General features: G+C 42.2%; 1 protein-coding gene and 1 long non-coding RNA gene across 7 annotated transcripts in view; one reads left to right on the top strand and one right to left on the bottom strand.

Annotated features, from left to right (window-relative positions):
* The window catches only part of LOC105488710 (uncharacterized), a 35,082-nt gene that overhangs the window by 6,519 nt on the left and 4,354 nt on the right, over window positions 1–24,209 (top strand). The window contains exons 2-3 of the long non-coding RNA XR_011625301.1: window positions 4,572–4,617; window positions 10,250–10,615. This is a non-coding gene — a long non-coding RNA (uncharacterized lncRNA). The remainder of the gene's footprint in view (window positions 1–4,571; window positions 4,618–10,249; window positions 10,616–24,209) is intronic.
* The window catches only part of LOC105488719 (thyroid hormone receptor interactor 4), a 73,222-nt gene that overhangs the window by 470 nt on the left and 48,543 nt on the right, over window positions 1–24,209 (bottom strand). For 4 of the 6 annotated variants that reach the window (XM_071099358.1, XM_024796233.2, XM_011753049.2 and 1 more), the window contains one exon: window positions 10,028–10,130. The exons of 1 other annotated variant lie outside the window; for it this stretch is intronic. In XM_071099358.1, the coding sequence (XP_070955459.1) occupies window positions 10,028–10,130 (103 nt within the window). Of the gene's footprint in view, window positions 1–572; window positions 654–10,027; window positions 10,131–24,209 lie in introns of all 6 variants that reach the window. One more of the 6 variants, XR_011625282.1, reaches the window with a different exon arrangement.

The raw sequence follows: 24,209 nt of genomic DNA on the forward strand, positions 1-24,209 counted from the left end.
AGGAAGCAATGGGAATACTGTACAGGGATACACAAATGCATACAATGAGTATTTGTCCTAAGAATCTAAGAAGTTAATTATTTCTAATTTTGTAGCTACTAGAAAAGAAATATCACATTTTTAAGGGTGTTCGATGCTAAGGCAAATTTTTAAGAATATACACATGCAATAAAGGAAGGCATTTCACACAGTGGGAAACCCATTCCTCTGACCTGTTAACTGGCTGAGCATAATGCATGAACCTTCACAGTGAGAAAAGCAGTTCAACACTCCTTTGCTGCCTCAGACTTAATAGGGGGAGTGACCTGCAACAGTGGAATAGAATCCACATGAATGCTTTACTGACAAAGGGCCCCTATCACCAGCTAAGAAGGTTAAAGGTCATAGGCTATATGACTCTCTAAGTATTAAACTTAGAAAACAAGCAACCTTCCCATCCCAGGTAACCCTAATGAAAGGTATATTACTGATGTGGTCTCTGACCTCTTCTCAGATCTACCAGGATAGAGTTTGGCTCAGTGGTAGCAGCCTTAGGAACCATTCATCTCATTAGGAGAATCTTAAGAGAATACCTGTCTGTCTGGCCTGAGAACAGTTTGGCAGTTTGCTTTCTCCCACAAAAAGTCTCATCTAAGTCAATAGTGATGCTTATGCTGAAAATAGAAACATAATTCAGTTCAGTCTCAGCACTAAAAAAAAAAAAAACAAGCAGTCTTCCCCTTCAAAGGCAGCTGAGTATAGCACAGGCCCATGCCCATAACCACTGCCTCTCAATATGTTTTCATTTTCATTTGTTGCAGCAATCAGGCATAACAGAAGGAGCACTGGACTAAAAGTCAGAAGACCCAGGTTCTAGTCCACCCTCCTCTGGTATTAACTAGCTGTATGACCTGGGCGAGTCATTCAGATTCTCTGGATTTCAGTATTTTCACTTGTCCAATTAAGAATACATGTACTGACCATGGCACAGTAAGATTGTGAGAAAAATTAGCTTCAGCCTAACAAGTTTCCCTGTTTACTTAAATCTCCTCCTGTCTAACATTAGTCTGTCTGTGTGTCTCTCTTTGTTTATCTCTCTCTCTTTCAGGCTACACCTGCTTCTAGAAGAACATTATGTTCTTTTCTGGGCTTCCTCAGAAACCATCCACTAAGTGATACCCTGAATATCATTTAACAATAATCACAATGCTGTTGATTTTCATTTGGGCTTTAGAGCACAGGGCATTCCCAGGGATTTAGGAGTTCTTTTATCCCCTGTGCTTCCTGGCTGAAAACCTGAACATGTGCCAGCCATCTGGCAAAGAGCCCTGTTACAAGGCAAGTCAGCCTTTGTATCCCTAACACTACCATAGTAACTGCCAAATGGTAGATGCTCAATAAATGCTCTCACCAAATGAATTAAACAAAGGTAGACACTACACATTTCTTTTTTTTTTTTTTTTTTTTGAGACGGAGTCTCGCTGTGTCTCCCAGGCTGGAGTGCAGTGGCGTGATCTCGGCTCACTGCAAGCTCCACCTCCCGGGTTCATGCCATTCTCCCGCCTCAGCCTCCCAAGTAGCTGAGACTACAGGTGCCCGCCACCACGCCCGGCTAGTTTTTTTTTGTATTTTTAGTAGAGACGGGGTTTCACCATGTTAGCCAGGATAGTCTTGATCTCCTGACCTCGTGATCCACCCGCCTCGGCCTCCCAAAGTGCTGGGATTACAGGCTTGAGCCACTGCGCCCAGCAACACTACACATTTCAAAACCTTTATATTATAGACAGTACTAAGTAACCACAAGTAGCAGATATCAGATAAATGTAAGAGTACAGATTGTAAAGGTGGTAGTACCCAGAGGTGAGTCTCATTCAGCTTTTTAGGACAAGCTAGGCCAGAATTTAGAATTCCATCTAGGACTCCAGACATCCAGTTGTCTGTATTGCATAAGTTGAAAGACTCTGTTTGTTTGTTTATTTATTGAGACAGAGTCTCTGTCGCCCAGGCTGGAGTGCAATGGCGTGATCTCGGCTCACTGCAACCTCCACCACCCAGGTTCAAGCAATTATGCTGCCTTAGCCTCCCCTGTAGCTGGGACTACAGGTGTGTGCCATCACGCCCAGCTAATTTTTAAATTTTTTGGTAGAGATAGGGTTTCACCATGTTGGCCAGGTTGGTCTTGAACTCCTGACCTCAAGCAATTCCCCACCCCACCTCAGCCTCCCAAAGTGCTGGGATTACAGGCGTGAGCCACCACGCCTGGCTGAAAAACTCAGTTTTAATCCTGAGACTTTGTAGCTGTATAATCTTGAGTATGTTACCTAGTCACTCTTGTCCTCAATTTTATCAACTCTAAGAGGAAACTGGACTATAAAATACTGAAGGTTCCTTCCAACTCTATGATATTGTGCCCTAGAAACGAAATGTAAATTGGAATAATTTGTTCCTGAGGCAGTCTGATATAGTGAAAAGAACAGGAAATCTTGCGACAGAAAGACTTGAGTAAAATAACTTCTATAAACCTGTAAAATGAAAGGAGGAAAAAGCCCTTACTAACACACAGTTATTGAGAAGATTCTAGCTAACACAAAGTGCTTTCTATAGACCAGCCACTGAGCTACGTGTATTACACATACACTAAGTCCTTTAATCAAATAACTACAGGTTCAGTACTCCTTATCTAAAATGCTTGGGACCAGAAGTGTTTTAAATTTCAGATTTTTTTGGATTTTGGAATATTTGCATTATATATACTTACTGGTTAAGTATCCCAAATCCAGAAATCCAAAATCCCAAATGCTCCAATTAGCATATCCTTTGAGCATCATGTTGAAGCTCAAAAAGGATTAGATTTTGCATTTCAGATTTTCAGATTTGGGGCAGGGTGTGGTGGCTCATGCCTGTAATCCCAGTACTTTGGGAGGCCAAGGCAGGCAGATCGCTTGAGCCCAGGAGTTCCAGAGCAGTCTGGCCAACATGGCGAAACCCTGTCTGTACCAAAAAAACCAAGCCCTCCCCTACCCCCCTCCTCAAAAATCTGCTGGGTATGGTGGTGCAAGCCTGGAGTCCCAGCTACTCGGGAGGCTGAGACAGGAGGATGGCTTGAGCCCAGGAGGCAGAGGTTGCAGTGAGCCAAGATCTCATGCTATTGCCCTCCAGCGTGAGCAACAGAGTGAGACCCTATCTAAAAAAAAGATTTTTTTTTTTTTTTTGGGCCGGGCACAGTGGCTCACGTCTGTAATCCCTGCACTTTGGGAGGCAGGCAGATCACCTGAGGTCAGAAGTTTAAGACTAGCCTGGTCAAAATGGTGAAACCCCGTCTCTACTCAAAATACAAAAATTAGTTGGGCATGGTGGAGGGCATCTATAATTCCAGCTACTCAGGAGGCTGAGGCAGCAGAATCGCTTGAACCTAGGAGGTGGAAGTTCCAGTGAGCTGAGATTGTACCATTGCACTCCAGCCTGGGCAACAAGAGTAAAACTCAAAAAAAAAAAAAAATAATAATAATAAAAATAAAAGCAATAAAAAATTAGCCGGGTATGGTGGTACAGGCCTATAGTCCCAGCTACTTGGGAGGCTGAGGTGGGAGAATTGCTTGAGCCAGGGAAGCAGAGGTTGCAGTGAGCTGAGTTCACACCACTACACTCCAGCCTGGGTGACAGAGCGAGACCCAGTCTCAAAAAAAAAAAAAAAAAAATTCTGGCCGGGCGCGGTGGCTCAAGCCTGTAATCCCAGCACTCTGGGAGGCCGAGATGGGCAGATCACGAGGTCAGGAGATTGAGACCATCCTGGCTAACACAGTGAAACCCCGTCTCTACTAAAAAATACAAAAAACTAGCCGGGCGTGGTGGCGGGCGCCTGTAGTCCCAGCTACTCAGGAGGCTGAGGCAGGAGAATGGCGTGAACCTGGGAGGTGGAGCTTGCAGTGAGCTGAGATCCGGCCACTGCACTCCAGCCTGGGCGACACAGCGAGACTCCATCTCAAAAAAAAAAAAAAAAAATTCAGATTTGGGATGCTCAGCCTATAACTAAAATAATATATATTAAAGTGCTTCAGGCTGGGTGTGGCTTATGTCTGTACTCCCAGCACTTTGGGAGGCCAAGGCAAGCAAATCACTTGAGGTCAGGAGTTCATGACCAGCCTGACCAACATGGTGAAACCCCGTCTCTACTAAAAATACAAACATTAGTTGGGTGTGGTGGCGCTCACCTGTAATCCCAGCTACTCGGGAGGCCGAGGCAGGAGAACTGCTTGAACCCAGGAGGCAGAGGTTGCAGTGAGCTGAGATCTTGCCAGTGCACTCCAGCCTGGGCAACAAAGCAAGATCCCATCTCAAAAAAAAAAAAAAAAAAAAAGGGCTTCATAAATTCAAAGTCTCCGGAAGAAGTAAGGGTGGTCATATTATTTATGCTGAGGCTTGGGAGTTAGGTTTCTTAGTTATGGTTTCAATTTCATCTTTCATTTACCATATAACCCCAGGCAAGTCTTTTAATTATTTATTTCAGATTCCTCATAAGAAAAAAATACGTATCATTTTCTTCACATTCTTAAAGCTTCACTGAATAAGAACATTCCTATTTTACGTTTCAGGAAACTCCAGTATGATTATGAAAGCCCTCAAGTGAGACCAGCTCAGGTAAGATCAACCCATCAGAATAAAACACCCAATGGTAGGCAGACTAATCTCTGGCTTCAGTGATGATGTCTAAAATGGAAAGCTAATAGGAGAAACAAGATACAAGAAGAACAAGGATTTCCAGTATATTCCCGGGAATTCAGACGTTCTTTCATCCCTTAGGCTGCCTAAAAAAAATCAGACTTTTGCCAACAATCTGTGAACTCCTTACAATCATGGACATTTTGTATCCCTAAAGTCTAATAGAGTGATTGCCAATAGAGGCAACTCTTGGGCCAGCTGTGGGCAATGATGGTAAGGGACCAGGGCTTCTTGTGGAAAGCAGCAGTCATCACGACTGTTCTTAGATTGCAGGAACTTTAAGCTCTGAATTCTAGTTCAGCCTGGGCTTCTAAGATCAGGATCTGGATAGTGGACCACAGTGAGATACAATACATCCTCTTCAGGGTAGGGTGTAACACTTAGTTTCTGTATTTCCCCAGTATTTTTACATTTAATACCTAAATCATTTCAGTGTTAAACCACATCCTCAATCATAGTGCCTAAAAGAAAATCAAATGCATGTGCAGCAGATGGGCAAGAAGTTAAAAGGGGAAAAAATATTTGTCATCAATTGATATAACTCTCACAGGAATTTTCACATGGTTTGCAAAAGATATAAGGTGCATTAGTTTATAGAGCATGTTGTTAAATTTAAAAATTTTCCTTTATCTGAGTATTCAACCTATATAAAGCAGACACAGAGCCAGGTGATACCCTACTGTATATTGCTTTTTTCTGAATTATTTCAATTTCAGGAGACACAATTAAGGTCAAGCAAACTCAAATTTACACTTCCAAAAACAAACAAATCAAAGTATACACCTTTAAGGCATTTATATACATATATATGATACAACACATAATATATATATATATGATACAACACATAAATGGGTCATATTCTAAAAGTTTATTTGCAAGTCTGAAGTTTAGAACCTGAAGCCAGGAGTAGTAGTGTGTATCTGTAGTTCCAGCTACTTGGGAGGCTCAGGCAGGAGGATCTCTTGAACCCAGAGTTCAAGGCCAGCCTAGGCAACATAGTGAGACCCCTGTCTCAAAAATAAAAGTTTGGAATTTCAAATATATTTATCATAGAACTAATCTGTAAAGGGTGGCTACGTTCCTAAGCCATCCCACAAAAAAAAAAAAAAAAAAATTAAGCCATAGTGTTATAAGTAAAGCAGACTATTAATTAATTTTTTTTTAGAGACAGGATCTCGCTCTGTCATCCAAGCTGGAATGCAGTATTGCAATCATAGCCCATTGCAGCCTTGAACTCCTGTGCTGAAGCAATATTTCTGCCTCAGCCTCCCAAGTAGCTGGCACTACAGGCACATGCCACCACACTGGAATAATTTTTTTTTTTTTTTTTTTGTAGAGACAGGGTCTCGCTATGTTACTCAGGCTGGTCTCAAATTCCTGGCTTCAAGGGATCCTCCTGCCTCAGCTTCCTAAAGTGCTGGGATTACAGACATGAGCCACTGTGCCTGACCAAGTATTAATATTATTAATGCTATTAAACTTAATCACTTCATGTAATAATATATCTAGGGGAAAATGTGATAACCATTCCAAATTAAGAGGCGTGTATGTATTTTCCCCAATGTAACTGGGATTAAAGACTTTTCCAGCTTAAACTACTGGAGGTATCCCCTAGGACCTAACGGAAGAGAGTTCTGGCAGAGTAGGAGGTTTTTAGACAGGCCGAGGTAAATGGATCACCTGAGCTCAGGAGTTCGAGATCAGCCTGGGCAACATGGCAAGACCCCATTTCTAGCAAAAATACAAAAAATTAGCCAGGCATGGTGGCGTGCGCCTGTGGTCCCAGCTACCTAGGAGGCTGAGGTGGGAAGATCACTTGAGCCTGGGAGGTGGAGGTTGCAGTGAGTCGAGATTGTTCCACTGCACTCCAACCTGCATGACAGAGTGAGACCCCATCTCAAAATAAGATTTTCACTACCTATTGTTTCTGTGCAGTTTTTAACCTTGTCTAGTCTACCATTAACTAACAGAAACAATAGGAAAAAGATAGGAATTTTTTTTTTTTTTGAGACAGAGTCTCGCTCTGTCAACCCAGGCTGGAGTGCAGTGGCGTGATCTCAGCTCACTGCAAACTCCGCCTCCTGGGTTCACGCCATTCTCCTGCCTCAGCCTCCCGAGTAGCTGGGACTACAGGCGCCGGCCACCACGCCCGGCTAATTTTTTGTATTTTTAGTAGAGACAGGGTTTCACTGTGGTCCCGATCTCCTGACCTTGTGATCCACCTCAGCCTCCCAAAGTGCTAGGATTACAGGCGTGAGCCATTGCGCCCGGCCTAAAGATAGGAATTTATTAAAGCTTTCTCCTAAGAATGTCACTCCCCTCCCCATCATGAAACCTTGTGGAGAAAAATGAAGGCCCTAAATCCTGAAGTTATAGAGAAAGTACTAAAGTAAAACGTTTCAGAGAAATATCTAAACCCCACACAGAACATTTTTTCACAGGACTTTAGGCAGCAGATGAAAACCAAGCCAGGGGAAGAAGCTACGAAAAGGGAAGTAGGACTAAAGATCAAGTAACAGTGGGTCTGAGAGAGAGTATCTACCACCGTTTCCTCCTACCACCAGTGTTGCCACCAGTGCCTAGAGGAAGGTGAAAATGAAATGGAGGAGGAAGGGGTAGACTGCCAGAACCAAAACAGAGAGAGGGTAAAATGGAGATCTAAATTCTAAATAGGGCCAGGTGTGGTGGCTCACACCTGTAATCCTAACACTTTAGGAGGCCAAGGCAGGAGGATCACTTGAGACCAAACTGGGCAACATAGTGAGACCTCATCTCTACCAAAAATTTAAAAATCATCTGGGTGTGGTGGCACATACCTGTAGTCCCAGCTACTTTGGGGGCTGAGGTGGGAGGATTACTTTATCCCAGGAAGTGGAGGCTGCAATGAGTCATAATTGCACAACTGCACTCCAGGCTAGGTGACAGGCCGAGGCCCTATCTCAAAAATAAATAAATCCTTAATAGTGGAGAAAAGAAAGGATTTCCAGGGCTACTGGGCCACCAATTGGAGTACCGTCTGAAGTAAATAATTTGTGTCAGTTAAGGGCAACTTGGTTCAGATCTTCCAATGTGTAGGAATCTTAGGATCTTATCAATCAAAATGTTGCCTGAATGTTGCAGTAAATATACATTAATATGAATTCCTACTCCAAGCATTTCATTTTTTGATTCAAAGCAGTGTTACTTAAAGTGTAGCCAGCTGGCCAACAGCATCAGTATCACCTGAGAGCAGGATTGAGGAACCTGTGTTTTAACAGCTTGCTAGGTGATTTTTAGTTACATTATAGTTTGAGAAGTACTTCTCTAGGGCATAGATTTATAAAATGGCTAGTTGGTCCCCAAAGTATTGGATGAGGGAGAGTTGTGCACCAGTGAGGACAATGCATGCCCTAGAATCACGCAATTCATACAATGGGAAAGCAGTGACAAAGAGGCACAAAATGGTAACTGACATGAGCAAATGGGAGAGAGTTGCTGATGTTGCTTTTCCAAGGATGTTAGGCAGGGAGGACACCACCACTATATATGTGGGGTTTTTTTTGTTTTGTTTTGTTTTGTTTTGTTTTGAGACGGAGTCTCGCTCTGTCGCCCAGGCTGGAGTGCAGTGGTGCAACCTCGACTCACTGTAAGCTCTACCTCCCGGGTTCACACCATTCTCCTGCCTCAGCCTCCCGAGTAGCCGGGACTACAGGCACCTGCTACCATGCCTGGCTAATTTTTTGTATGTTTAGTACAAACAGGGTTTCACTGTGTTAGCCAGGATGGTCTCGATCTTCTGACCTTGTGATCCGCCCGCCTCGGCCTCCCCAAGTGCTGGGATTACAGGCGTAAGCCACAGCGCCTGGCCCACTATATGTGTTTTGAGACTGCTTTGAAATAGAAGAGGCTGCTCTGGGACAGAGGAAGACAAGATGGGTCCCAGCTACTCAGGACGCTGATGTGGGAGGATCAGACCTGGGAGGTGTAGGCTACAGTGGGCCATGATCATGCCACTGCACTCCAGCCTGGGTGACAGAGCAAGACCCTGTCTCAATCAATTAACTAATAAAAATTTTAAAAAGGAATGAAAAGCAAGAGAGCCAAGGCCGTACTCTGGGAACCAATAATGAAGAGAAATGTGGGAAGTGGTGTCTCTAAAACAGATGCTCAATAAATACTTAAAATGTTAAGTCTTTTTTTTTTTGAGATGGAGTTTCACTCTTGTTGCCTAGGCTGGAGTGCAGTGGCGCAATCTCAGCTCAACTGCAACCTCCACCTCCCAAGTTCAAGCGATTCTCCCATCTCAGCCTCCCGAGTAGCTGGGATTACAGGCGCCCACCACCATGCCCAGTTAATTTTTTGTATTTTTAGTAGAGACGGGGTTTCACCATGTTGACCAGGCTGGTCTCGAACTCCTGACCTCAGATGATCCACCCATCTGAGCCTCCCAAAGTGCTGGGATTACAGGCATGAGCCACCACGCCCAGCCCTTATTCTTGAGTTGAATACTGAACAATGAATAAATGGATAAATGACAATGTTGCCACTGCACTGCCTTACTACTTCCTTTAATGAGCAGTACAGTGGGGCAAAACACTCTTTTGGCTGACAAATAGCATTTTAATGTAATAGGATCTGAAATAGAAGTTTCGAGTGACTTACTATGCCGATAATTGTGGATCAAGGTATACTTTGGAAAGGCTTTACTGTAGTTAACCTAACAAAGTTATTGATAAGCATAATTATATTAAGCCTCCAACACTAGGGACACACAGAACACAGTAAAAAAAAATTTTTTTTTTTTTTTTTTTTTGAGACGGAGCCTCACTCTGTTACCAGGCTGGAGTGCAATGGCACAATCTCAGCTCACTGTAACCTCTGCCTCCCAGGTTCAAGCGCTTCTCCTGCCTCAGCTTCCCAGTTCTCAGCTGGGACTACAGGCACTACAGGCACATGCCACCACACCCAGCTTTTTTTTTTTTTTTTAATCTTAGTAGAGATGGGGTTTCACCATGTTGGCCAGGATGGTCTTGATGCCTTGACCTCGTGATCCGCCTGCCTCAGCCTCCCAAAGTGCTGGGATTACAGGCATGAGCCACCATGCCCAGCCAAAAGGGAAGATTTTATAAAAATCTAGACAAGTGAGATGCAAGACAAAAAAATAAAAAGAAAAGAAAAGAAAATTAGACCATCAAAGATGATGACTTACAGGCTGATCCAAAGGTAGTGGGTTACTTCAACTGATTGTTCACAGTCAGTTACAGATTAAACTCCTTGTTCTACTTTTTTCCCCATTCCTCACTACTGCACTTGACTGGTCTTAAAGAAAAAAAAAATCATGACTTACAGATTTTTGGATTTCCTTTAATAGGAAACTTCACAACCATTTCCTGAGGATTTTTGCAGATGAAAACAAATGGAGAATCAGATTCTTGACTGATGTCTGGAAACTGTGAAATATAAAAATAAAAAGTTCAGGCTAGTTGGGACAAGTTTTGAATTTAAGGAGATCAGAAGATGTCCCAGATTTCACCTCAACATTCTGATGATAGTACTCTCCATTTCACAGGTGAAGAGGATTATGCTTAACAAGCAAGAACAAACCCACACCTTTCTACAATCCTTAGTACAGCATTATACAATCTATTGCCTGCCATCTCTGATTTCCTATAGTGGGAACAACTTCATTGAAAAAAAAAAAAAGGATACCTGAAATCCTCCCAGAAGAATCAGAACTGACTGTTCTTTTATCACAAACAACCAAGAATCAGGAGATTCAGAGATCTCCTTGGGGAACGTCAGGTACCCACAAGGTTCAACTCATGTGAAGCACTGGAAGACTTAAGAAAAATAAAACATCTGTGGAAATTCTGCCAGAAACAGTACACATAGCCCTTCTCTCGCTAAACGGAAGGAAGATGATTCATTCTGAAAGGTATGAACATGCAAAAGCTGTTTTGCTGGATGCTTTCCAGATCTACTTCGGGTGAAAAGGTAACTGGTAGAGCAATTCTGAAAATTATTTAGAAACCTCCTTTGGATCTCTTATCATAAAACAAATCTGTGTGAATAGTTAGGACTTTTACTTTTTTTGTAAAAACAGACACAGAACCTAGAGTAAGACTATGCTGGCTACACAATCACAATTTAAGAACAATTGGGGGTTAGCAATGGTTAACTGATCTGGAATTTCATTATTTCCTATCTTATTATGTCTTATGTTTGGCATGTTCAACAAATATGACTCATAGGCTTCTGGGTCACACTTCATTACCAGAGAAGCCTTTCTCGTAGTAACTACCATCAAAAGTATGAAATTACCTGTATTTTCCACCCTTATTTGACTGCTAAGATATGCCTCCTAAAGTCTAAGCCACTAAAAGTTTCATTTTAAAAAGTAAGGAAATTCAAATTTCTCTGTAACTAGAAGCATGAATAGTTAAACTTTTTTACTGACCACTCTTGTCCTACATGATAAGTGATGCTGTGGGGAAAACGGAAGGGATTTTTAGCAGCATCTGGTCCTGCCCACACACCATGGCTTTCAGTGTGGAAGAGGTGGGACATGTACTTTGTTTTTATTTTGTTTTTTTTTAAGAGATGGGGTCTCGCTATGTTGCCAAGGCTGATCTCAAACTCCTGGACCCAAATGATTCTCCTGCCTCAACCTCCCAAAGTTCTGGGATTATAGGAGAGAGCCACCACACTCAGCCAATAAAACAAACTTAATATTAACTATCGGCCATAATCATATTAATAGGCAGGGTCAAATGTTCATGGTAGAAAAGTAAGGCTAAAGACACAAGGGTAAACCCTCTTCTTTCTTACCCCTTTTATCTTCAGAAGCCAAAGAAAAGCAAGGCCCAGCTGTTATTGCTGGGTATTAGAAGGAAATAAGCTCTGCACAAGATCCATGCTGAGGTGCTTTGGCACAAATAAAACCAGAGGCTGCCATCAAGATCACTAAACCTAATTCTACAGAGACCAGAGCAGCAGCAGTCATAATTACCATCTCTTTAATTTTCCTATTTTTCCTTCCCTGTGGCTTAGAGACCATTGAGGCAAAGGACAATCACAGCTCTGCTTTTCCAACACCACAAACCATTTCAGCCAATCTCTCCTCTTTCTTCCATATCAATAACTTTTGCCTCTCTACTGGATCAATCCTATTAACACACAAACATCCTGTAATGTCTGACATGAAACAAAGTCTCTTATCCAGATCCCACATCCTCCTCCAGCTACTACTAATTTCTCAGATTCCCATTACAACAAAATTCATCAAAAGATTATCTGTACTCCTTTAATTTCTTTAGATTCTTTAAATCTGCCTTTAATTTCTCTCGTACTTTTTTCTCCAATTCACTATAAATAGGCTTTCGCTCTCATCATTCCATCAAAATTATTCTTGTAAAGGTCACTGTTGACTTCCATATTGCTAAATCAAATGGTCAATTCTCAGTTCTCACCTTTTTTTTTTTTTTTTTGAGACGGAGTCTTGCGTTCTCACAGAGGCTGGAGTGCAGTGGCACAATCTCGGCTCACTGCAACCTCTGCCTCCCGGGTTCAAGCAATTCTCCTGCCTCAGCCTCCCGAGTAGCTGGGACTACAGGCGCCTGCCACCATGCCCAGCTAATTTTTGTATTTTTAGTAGAGATGGGGTTTCACCATGTTGGCCAGGATGGTCTCAATCTCTTGACCTTGTGATCCGCCTGCCTCGGCCTCCCAAAGTGCTGGGATTACAGGCGTGAGCCACTGCACCTGGCCTTTTTTTTTTTTTTGAGATGGAATCTCACTCTGTCACCCAAGCTGGAGTGCAATGGTGTGATCTTGGCTCACTGCAACCTCTGCCTCCCGGGTTCAAGCGATTCTCCTGCCTCAGCCTCCCGAGTAGCTGGGATTACAGACGTCTGCCACCACGCCCAGCTAATTTTGTATTTTTAGTAGAAATGGGGTTTCACCATGTTGGCCAGGCTGGTCTTGAACTCCTGACCTCAAGTAATCCACCCGTCTCAGCCTCCGAAAGTATTGGGATTACAGGTGTGAGCCACCGCGCCTGGCTCAGTTCTCATTTTAATTGATCTATCTGTAGTAGAACTTGATAGCCTTTTTTTAAATCTTTACGCTTGCCATCCAGAGATAGAATTCTTTTCTCTGGTTAGGCAGGTGGCTCACACTTCTAATCCCAGAATTTTGGAAGGCCCAGGCAGGAGGACTGCTTGAGCCCAGGAGTTTGGGACCAGCCTGGGCAACATGGCAAGACCTCATCTCTACAAAAAATAAAACATTAAAAAAATTAGCCAAGCATGGTGGCACACACTCTAGCCTGGGCAAGAGTGAGACCCTGTCTCAAAACAAAAAAGCAAAAATATATCCAATATCTCACCATTTCTTAAGACTTCATTGGCTACTTCCCTGGTCCAAGCCATCATGTCTCCCTGGGTTTCTGTAATAACCTCCTAAGTGGTCTGTTTCTGCCCTTAACTTCCCTCTTGGTCTATTCTCAACAGAGCCACCAGAACTAATTTTTTTTTTTTAATATCATATCACGCCATTCTTCTGCTTAAAACTCTCCAATGGGTTTTCATCTAAATCAGAATAAAAATTTAAGTTCTTGCTTACCACCTACAAGTCCCTGGACAATCTGGCCCCCCATTTCCTCTCTGATACTTTCTCTTACTTATCTCCCTCATTTTCATTCCACTCTTGCCACACTGGCTTCTTTGTTGTTCCTGCCTCAGGTTTTTTGGACTTGCCTTTTCCTTCTTCCTGGAATGCTTTTCACCCTAGGAATTTCCATGGCTTCTTCCCTCTCTTCCTTCAGAACTTTGTTCAAATGTCAACATTTAGTGAATATTCTTGATAACCCTATTTAAAATCACAGCACCAAATTCCCCACAAACTTGGCACTCTTAACCTACCTCTCCAGTCTTATTTTTTATTTTTTTTTTTGAGACGGAGTCTCGCTCTGTCGCCCAGGCTGGAGTGCAGTGGTGCGATCTCAGTTCACTGCAACCTCCGCCTCCCGGGTTCACGCCATTCTCTGGCCTCAGCCTCTCAAGTGGCTGGGACTACAAGTGCCCACCACTACGCCCGGCTAATTTTTTGTATTTTAGTAGAGACGGGGTTTCACTGTGTTAGCCAGGATGGCTTCAATCTATTGACCTCGTGATCCACCTGCCTCGGCCTCCCAAAGTGCTGGGATTACAGGCATGAGCCACCACACCCAGTCCTCTCCAGCCTTATTTTACCATCATCTGATACACTGTAATTTACTTATTTAAAACTTTTACTTGGTCTCACCTCACTAGGACGAAAGCTCCATGAGGACAGGGATTTTTGTTTTGTTTACTCATCAGCATCTAGGACAGTGCCTGGTTCACAGCAGGCAATCAATAAATACTTGTTGAATAAAAACGCAATGAATGGGCCGGGCACAGTGAGCCAAGAACGCGCCACTGCACTCCATCCAGGCTGGGTGACAGAGCGAGACTCCGTATCAAAAAAAAAAAAATGATTTTACCAACTTGTGCATTAACGTTATTTTATTCATGGTGAATACACACATGCTGGGAATTGGACACTCTTAGAACTGTAACTCTAAGTAAAAGTAGATATTACTCTTAATGTGTTATCCTTAAACTTGTGTCTTGGCAAGTGGTCAATATGGCTCTATGTTTAAGAAAAACCACCCTGATGTGTATTAACAGAGTAAGCAAATGTTAAATAGTGGGAAGAACTGGAAAAATTAAATAACAAAGGTTCCTTGGACCCATGATGCCTCACAATAAAGGCAAACATAAAAATCAACTTTCCCAGGTGAATCTCTAAGTTCCAGGTGAATATCCCTTTTCCTACTACTAGCACTGAACTTCAGGGAACTTACAAGAAACAGAGGTGAAAAGCAAAGTGGCCTACAAGGAATAAAGTAAAGCCTATGCATTGAAAGAAGAGATTATTTTTCATTATCAAACACATTAAAACAAAATGAGCTTGGCAGAGCCTCAGTACCTCCAGAAAAAAAAAAAACATAATCCCCACAACCAGGGCCCGGACACTAAAGACCACATTACATACTAACAAGCTGCTATATACTTACATTGTATCCTAACAAGTAAGAGATATTTGGTCTGAAAGTCAGAAAACTAAAATGCAGCTTACCCAGAGAAAGAATAAAAGAAGGGAAGTGAAGAATGTGAATAAGCTCTGGATGTCACATTTTATTTTATATTTATTATTATATTTATTTTATATTTTTATTTATATTTATTTTGTATTTTATATTTATTATTAATTAATTATTTTGAGATAGGGTCTCACTCTGTTGCCCAGGCTAGAGTGCACTGGTGCAAGCACAGCTCACTGTAGCCTGGACCTTCTGGGCTCAAGTGATCCTCCTGACTCAGCCTCCCAAGTAACTGAAACTACAGATGTGCTAATTTTTTTTTTTTTTAAAGACAAGGTTTCACTCTCACCCAGGCTGGAGTGCAGTGGTATGTTTGTAGCTCACTACAGCCTTGACCTGGAGGGCTCAAGCCACCCTACCTCAGCCTCCTGAGTACTGGAGACTACAGGCCCACACCACCAGACCTGGCTAATTTTATTTTTTTCAAGAGATGGGGTCTCACTGTGTTGCCCAGGCTGGTCTTGAACTCCTGGGCTCAAGGAATCCTCCTTCCTTGACCTCCCAAAGTGCTAGGATTATAGGCGTGAGCCACCACCTTTGACTGCACATCCAGTTTAGAGACAACACTACATTAAGGGTCACTAACATAGCACAACAGACAGATTAGGGAATTTGGGTTCTAAAATCAAGCATCTAACCAAACTTGATGAAAGACTCCAGGAAGTTGCTGGTATTCTTGCCAATGAGGACTCTGATTCACCAGGTTTCCAGCCTGAGAAGTAGGGGAGGTGGGCCTACTCTGCTTTCATGCTTCACAAATTTCATATCTGTCTAACATAACAGGTAATTAACCACTAAACAGCCATTTTCTTCTCCTATCCAGAGGGAAATTGTTCACCAGTCATCTAAAAAAAACATTTCTTTTAGGCCAGGTGCAATGGCTCAGGACTGTAATGGCCCAGCACTTTGGGAAGCCAAGGCAGGCAGATCGCTTGAACCAGGAGTTCAAGACCAGCCTGGGCAACATGATGAGACTTCATCTCTATTTAAAAAAAAAAAATTTATATATATATATATATATATATATATATATATAAAATCTCATTTTTTTTGCCATTTTCATAAGAGAAAAAGTTCATTAGCAGTTTTTGTCAACCACCACTGATTCAGTGGCAAATGGGCATTTTCACCAAATCTTCAGGCCTCCCCTTCATTCTTATTCATTCTTGTACTGAAATGATCAATAACTCCTGAACTATGTCACTCTTCACAACAGATTCCCAGATGATCTGTAAATGGTATATCTGTCTCCAGATATAAGATTTATAAGTTGGCCAGGCATGGTGGCTCATGCCTATAATCCTAGCACTTTGGGAGGCCAAGACAGGTGGATTGCTTTAGGCCAGGAGTTCAAAACCAGCCTGGCCAGTATGGTGAAACCCCATTTCTACTAAAAATACAAAAAATTAGCTGGGCGTGGTGGCGGGCACCTGTAATCCCAGCCACCCGGGAGGCTGAGGCAGGAGGATCACCTGAACCTGGGAGACGGAGGTTGCAGTGAGCCAAGATCACGCCATTGCACTCCAGCCTGGGCAACAAGAGTGAAACTCCATCTCAAAAAAAAAAAAAAAAAGATTTATAAGTTGTTAGTTGAAGAACTAATAACTAAAGCAACAATAATAGGGAATTCATTAACAAAGAACACATATTTGCTATAGGCTTTCTTGGTTTGAATTTTGAGGAACTAGATAGAACATGAAATCAGGGTCTGAAATCTCGTTAGCTGAAAACCAACTCCAAGAAGACTGAGGTGATAATATGCAGAAAGAGAGAAGGAAATGAGTCTGATAAAGAGGTGCAAGAACAAGAGATCCAAGGAAGCATACCCTGCAAGCAACTGTGCTCTGTGATAAACAGTTCTCATTTATATTTTCCTTCAAAGCAATTCAAGGTGTCACAGGAAAACTACCACCCAGGCCCCACTCTACTAGAAGATAAACGTTTTCTTACTTCAGGGTAACCTACTGATCATAGCACTTTGACCAGAGGACAACTCTATATTTGACTAGGGTTGAATAAAGATCATACCAGTTGGCCCAAAGTTGGATAGCTGAACTCCCATATACCAGTAACCCAATTCAAGTCACGTGCCTAATATCTAAGACAGGGGCTTCCAGCTCAATGCTACAGAGACAATTCATATATGCACCAGGTGAAAGGGATAAGTGATAAGACATACACAAATTTACGGATCTTATAGCCATTTGTGGAAGACAATCTGGTTGAAGCAGCTACAACCAGGTCTCATTCTATCCACAGTAACATTTCCACTGTGGTTTTCTGTGCCCTATGGAATCATATGCTAGAACCTCTACATAAAAGAACTCAAGCAAATATATTTTCTCTAAAATTAACCTCATAGCTTTTCTGGCCTGATTCTTCAAGGCCTAACTGGGAATCACCCACTCATGACAATCATTTATTTTGGGTCTTGATTTTAATATAATAGGTTTTCACTCCAACTTAAAGCAGTGAAAACCAGAAGAAAACTGCTTTTAATTAAAGACAGTTTTGGGAGGCTGAGGCAGGTGGATCACCTGAGGTCGGGAGTTCGAGACCAGCCTGACCAACATAGAGAAACCATGTCTCTACTAAAAATACAAAATTAGCCAGATGTGGTGGTACATGCCTGTAATCCCAGCTACTCGGGAGGCTAAGGCAGGAGAATCGCTTAAACTTGGGAGGCGGAGGTTGCGGTGAGCCAAGATCGTGCCATTGCACTCCAGCCTAGGCAACAAGAGCAAAACTCAAAATAAACAAATGAATGAATGAATGACAGTATGTGGTAAGGTCTTCAACCAACAAAGTCCATTCTGAGACTATTACGTCAGAATGCTGAAGACTCCTCTTGAATCAAGGGCTGTGCCAATTTTAGATTTTATTTTCCCAATGGCTAGTCTGACTCAACTGAAAACTATTCTGAGGCAGTGCTCTGAGAGATCTTTGACTTCACTTAACATATCAAGGTAAGGTCATTGTCAAGCAATCTGGTGTTATTAATGTCAACAATACTCCTTTATCCAATAACATATATTTTAGAACAAAAAAGAAACTTAAGTTGATCTTAGACTTCTCTCATCCTTCATATCCAGTCAAATTACTAAGTCCTATAAACTTTACCTCCTAAATATTCCAATCATCAGTTCCTTTCTCTTCAACTCAACTGATACAGCATTGCTGCAGACCTTCATCATAACTTACCTGGACAACCATGGTAATTTCCTAAATCATCCCCGTTTTCAGGCTTGTCCCATCCAGTACATCCTTCCTACGGCTGCCAGGACAATCCTTCTAAAACATGACTTTGGCTGGGTGTGGTGGCTCAGGCCTGTAATCCCAGCACTTAGGGAACCCCAGGTGGGCGAATCACCTGAGGTCAGTAGTTCAAGACCAGACTGGACAACATGGTGAAACCCATCTCTACTGAAAATACAAAAAATTAGCTGGGCATGGTGGCACGCACCTGTAATACCAGCTACTCAGGAGGCTGAAAGAGAATTGCTTGAACCTGGGAGGCGGAGGTTGCAGTGAGCCGAGATAATACCACTGCACTCTAGCCTGCATGACAGAGTGAGACTCTGTCTCAAAGAAACAAAAACAAAAAGTAACACAACTTTATATGGGTATCTTTAGAACACAGTTCAAATCCTTTCACACGGCATTTAAGATTTTTCTTTTTTGTTTTTCTGAGATGGAATCTCACCCTGTGACCCAGGCTGGAGTGCAATGGTGCGATCTCAGCTCACTGCAACCTCTGCCTCCCGGGTTCAAGAGATTCTCCAGCCTCAGCCTCCCCAGTAGCTGGGATTACAGGCATGCGCCACCATGCCCCGCTAATTTTTGTTTTTATGTTTAGTACAGACAGGGTTTCACCATGTTGGCTGGGCTGCTCTTGAACTCCCAACCTCGTGATCCATCCACCTCGGCCTCCCAAAGTGCTGGGATTACAGGCGTGAGCCACTGTGCCCGGCCCTTTTTAATTTTTTAAATTATTTTTTGTATTGGGTAGTCCCAGAAACAGATTAGGTTCATAGGGACTGCCCATTTCATTTTTTGTTTGCTGCTTGTTCCTCTATACCAGGGGTGTTCAATCTTTTGGCTTCCCTGGGCCACACTGGAAAAATTGTCCTGGGCCACACATAAAATACACTAATGACGGCTGATAAGCTTAAAAAAAACAAAAAATCACATACAAAAAAATCTCATCATGTTTTAAGAAAATTTACAAATTTGTGTTTGGTCTCATTCAAAGCCGTCCTGGACCACATGCGTCCCACAGGCCACAGGTTGGAAGAACTTGCTCTATACTCGCACTTTTCTTTCAATGAAGTGGTTTGTCATTATTCTCCATCAAGGCCCATAACTTTTCACCTCTGTGCGTTTGCTCCCATTACTCCTCATCCTTGTAATATGCTTTTCTACCATCTCAGTAGGAACACTTGAACAGCAAAATCATAACTCTACCATTAACTGACATTACATAAGTTATTTTTTATTTATTTACTTTTTTTTGAGATGGAGTCTTGCACTGTTGCCTGGGCTGGAGTGCAATGGTGCGATCTCGGCTCACTGCAACCTCTGCCTCCCAGGTTCATGCAATTCTCCTGCCTCAGCCTCCCAAGTGGCTGGGATTACAGGTGCACATCACCATGCCTGGCTAATTTTTGTATTTTTAGTAGAGATGAGGTTCATTATGTTGACCAGGCTGGTCTCGAACTCCTCACCTCGGGATATTACACAAGTTATTTAACTCTTTTGACACTTTAGGGATGATATTTCATCCCTAAAGGAGGGGAAATGACACCCTGCTTGGAATTGTTGTAAGGATTAGAAAATAGCATAATGAACGTGGCACATAATAACTGATCAAAAAGTGATAGGTTTCATTGCTACCCTTCAAAACTAATTCAAAACCATCTTTTTAAATAAAGTCTTTTGGGATCCTTCCCAGCTAGAAGCAACCTTTCCCTCCTTTATATTTCTCAGAGACAGTCTTTACTTAAGACAGTTAGCTTCACTTTTTATTTTATATTTGGTTTATATACATATCTACCTAGAAGTCTTTCAAACATCTGAGGACAGAATCCACAGCTGATTCATCCTTTTGTTTCCCTTAGTGTCTAGAACAGTGTCTGATTTATAATAGGCACTCAAGTATTTTATTTATATTTATTTTTGAGATGGAGTCTCACTCTATCGCCCAGGCTGGAGTGCAGTGGCGCGATCTCGGCTCACTACAACCTCCAGCTTCTGGGTTCAAGCGATTCTCCTGCCTCAGCCTCCTGAGTAGCTGTGATTATAGACATGTGCCACCACGCCCAGCTAATTTTTTGTATTTTTAGTAGAGACAAGGTTTCACTGTGTTAGCCAGGATGGTCTCGATCTCCTGACCTCGTGATCCGCCAGCCTCGGCCTCCCAAAAGTGTTGGGATTACAGGCGTGAGCCACCGCGCCCACCCTGTCAAAGTTCCAGTCCAGTCTTCAAGAGAATTCCAAAAATACATTCCCTATATCTCAAGTGAGCTGTGATTTTAATGAATTGTCCAGGGTTAAGCTAGTTCTTAGTAACATAACAATTTTTCCTCTTGTTGAGTCTCAGATAACAGCCCTCACGATGAGGGCTGTTATTGGAATATTTTGAGGTCTATATATTGGCAGATTTTCTCAGTACAACAGACAGGACATTTTCACATATTTTAAAAGAGAATTTGTGGACTGCATTTTGAATTCCAGTGCCTGGCTTGAATACTCACTATTAAATCCTTCATTTTCTAACTTCTCACCTCTCAGACTCACAGACAATCCACTGGTGATAGAAGCTGATGATTTCCACAAATGAAGTGATACTTGGAATCTTCCTGAAGGTCTATGTTGCTTGGATACTTTTTTTTTTTTTTAATTTTTAAAAACTGTTTATTTTCTTCTAGCAATTCTCCTAGATCCTGAGGATACTTTTTCTATAAAAAGGAACAAGTAATATTCTCTTCCCTACTGGAAGACTACAAGTCTACTGCTGTCAATTATTGGAAACGGGCACCCAGCAGTATAACTGCTTCAGCATATAATTCCTTGAAGATAGAGTCTTGGCTGTTATAAAAGCTGTAAGATCAAATAGACTAAAGGGTCAGTAAGCTGGCAGGAAAGGAATGGATTCAGTTCAGAAGAAATAGAATAATCAATGACCTTGGAGATTTCAGACAAATCAGATTTTCTATTGAAGGCAGGGATATAAATAGCACAAACACAACACAGACACGTAGAAACAAAAGCTACCAACTCAACTTTTTTTTGAAAACTTGTTAGGTCTAGAGAACTGTTCAAACCACAGCTGCTAATGGTTATGGATTTGGCAATCAAAATGTCTTTGTTAAAAAAAAAAAAGTTTTAACTGCCTTACTATTGAGGTTACAAACCACAGCCTTGATGCATTGTTGCAGTCAACATCCTCCCTGCTGTTTTTGAGAGCTTACATCTGCTGCTGGCAGATAAAATGCTGGCAAACGGCATGGGTTCCTTCCAGGGGAATCACAGGAGAAGCTTTAACGACATGGCTCTCATCTACCTTTTTACCCTGAATTGAACCCATAGCCTTTTCTATATCACTTCTACCTTCTCTAGGCGGATCCTCTGCCATTACTTGGAGGGTTGAGGGTCTAGTGGAATTGTTTCTGGCACAAATTAGTCATGCTGGCCATACTAGTCTTAGAAGATAAAAGGAAGACTAGTTCATGGCTCAGGGGAAAGCACATATTTTTTAAAGCCACTTAACAGTGTAGTGACTTGATTTTAAAACAACCACTAACCTTTTCAATTTTCTTTTTTTAAGAGGACTAAATGATCACACCATGCCAAAAACAGTGAGAGTTTAGTGTATTTGAACTTATCAAAGAAAGGTCAAGAATGTGAGGTCAGAAGTAAATTACTGAATTTTTTGGGGAAAAGAAAAAGGAACAGCATGTAAAAGTAAAATGTGGTCCAAGTCACACAGGAAGTTAGTTTCAGTTGAAATAAAAATTACTAGATCCACATTAGTTTTCAAAGAAAATGCAATTCAACGGGGTGATAAATGAATATGGAAATACTGAAGGAAGACACAGGTCACAGGTTAGGAAACCACTTCCTAGATGTTTCTCTCTCAGTGAGCTGACCTATGAGAATAAAGAAAAATCAAGCATACTTAGACTAGCACTTCCTAAACTGTAAATACCATGATACCAGTTCTGTAGTATGTAAATAGGTAGTGCATGTGCGGGTGGGGGATTAATTTATGCTCAAAGTTTTGAGCATAAATTAAACATTAAAGCATGTTATATCCACCTCTTATAGAGTCATAATCGACACTAGCATGTTATGGCCTGTCAGATGTTCTATAGTAAACAGATCTGTTTAATCCAAAGATATTTCCCAAATTTGTGTCTCAGAAATCACCTATGCCATGGAATAGTTTGGTAAATGCTAGTCAAGAGCCATTATTCCTAAACTGTCAACTCATTCATTCAGAAACAAGAATGAGGCTGGTATAACAGATTAGACAACTACATTTTTTTTTTTTTTTTTTTTTGACGGAGTCTCGCTCTGTCGCCCAGGCTGGGGTATAGTGGCCGAATCTCAGCTCACTGCAAGCTCTGCCTCCTGGGTTTACGCCATTCTCCTGCCTCAGCCTCCTGAGTAGCTGGGACTACAGGCGCCCGCCACCTCACCCAGCTAGTTTTTTTGTATTTTTTAGTAGAGATGGGGTTTCACCGTGTTAGCCAGGATGGTCTCGATCTCCTGACCTCGTGATCCGCCCGTCTGGGCCTCCCAAAGTGCTGGGATTACAGGTTTGAGCCACCGCACCCGGCAACAACTACATTTTTAAAAAACTTTTATTTATTTATTTATTTTTTTGAGACAGAATGTTGCTCTTGTCACTAAGACTGGAGTGCAGTGGCCCAATCTCGGCTCACTGCCACCTCCGCCTCCCAGGTTCAAGCAATTCTCCTGCCTCAGCCTCCTGAGAATATGTGACTACAGGCTCCTGCCACCACGCCTGGCTAATTTTTGTAGTTTTTTAGTAAAGACAGGGTTTCACCATGTTGGCCAGGCTGGTCTCGAACTCCTGACCTCAAGTGATCCACCTGCATCAGCCTCCCAAAGTGCTGGGATTACAGGCGTGAGCCACTGTGCCCGGCCCGACAACTACATTTCTTACACCACAGAACTCTAGCTCAAACAGAGACAGGTAAATTACAAAGGGTGGTCCTGATATTTTCTAAGAGGCAGCCAAACACCAAAGCTGCTTTTTTCTTTTTTTTTTTTTTCAGTCTCTCTAGTAGCTGGGATTACAGGTATGCGCCACCACACCCAGCTAATTTTTGTTTCTTTAGTAGAGACGGGGTTTTGCCATGTTGCCAGGTTGGTCTCGAACTCCTAGCCTCAAGTGATCCACCTGCCTTGGCCTCCCAAAGTGCTGGGATTCTAGGCGTAAGCCACCACACCCAACCCAAAAGCTACAACTTTTAAAATTGATAAACTCTTTACTCAACAAATAAGACAAAAATTGGGCTAACATCAATTCTGAATAAATTAATATGCTACTCTTAAACACAGAAAAGAAACAGTGGAGGCCGGGCACAGTGGCTCACACCTGTAATCCCAGCACTTTGGGAGGTCAATGTGGGTGGATCACCTGAGGACAGGAGTTCGAGACCAGCCTGACCAACATGGTGAAATCCTGCCTCTACTAAAAATACAAAAAAATTAGCCAGGTGTGCTGGTATGTGCCTGTAATCCCAGCTACTGAGGAGGATGAGGCAAAAGAATCGCTTGATCCTGAGAGGCGGAGGTTGCAGTGAGCCAAGATCGCACCACTGCACTCCAGCCTGGGTGACAGAGTGAGACTCCATCTCAAAAAAAAAAAAAAAAAAAAAGAAACAGTGGAAAAAAGCTCCAGAAAAACCAACCATAGGGAAAATGTGTATGGGATTCCCATGTCTGATGAAGCCTAGTGGCTTCTGGCTTCTGTTATATTTTAATGTTACATATCAGAGACATTCATAAAGAGAGTTACCAGCACCTCTAGCTGGAAACATATGGGAGGATTCCTGCACTTCTACATGCTGTTTGAAGCAACCTCAGGACATGAGACAGAATATAAGTTCAAGGACAAGCATCATGAAAAAGAGGTATCCTTCGGAAATCAACAAGACTTGTTTTAGTTAGATTTCTAATCTCTATAACCTTCATAATATTCCACAGATCAGGATTATAGTTTCCTACCCTTCTCTATACAAATTTGTGGCACAGAGAAGATTGGCTGTCTAGAGATTGAAATCATTCGACCTTGCATCAGGTGGTGGTTTGC

Source organism: Macaca nemestrina, chromosome 7, assembly GCF_043159975.1.
Source record: "Macaca nemestrina isolate mMacNem1 chromosome 7, mMacNem.hap1, whole genome shotgun sequence".
Lineage (NCBI taxonomy): Eukaryota > Metazoa > Chordata > Mammalia > Primates > Cercopithecidae > Macaca > Macaca nemestrina.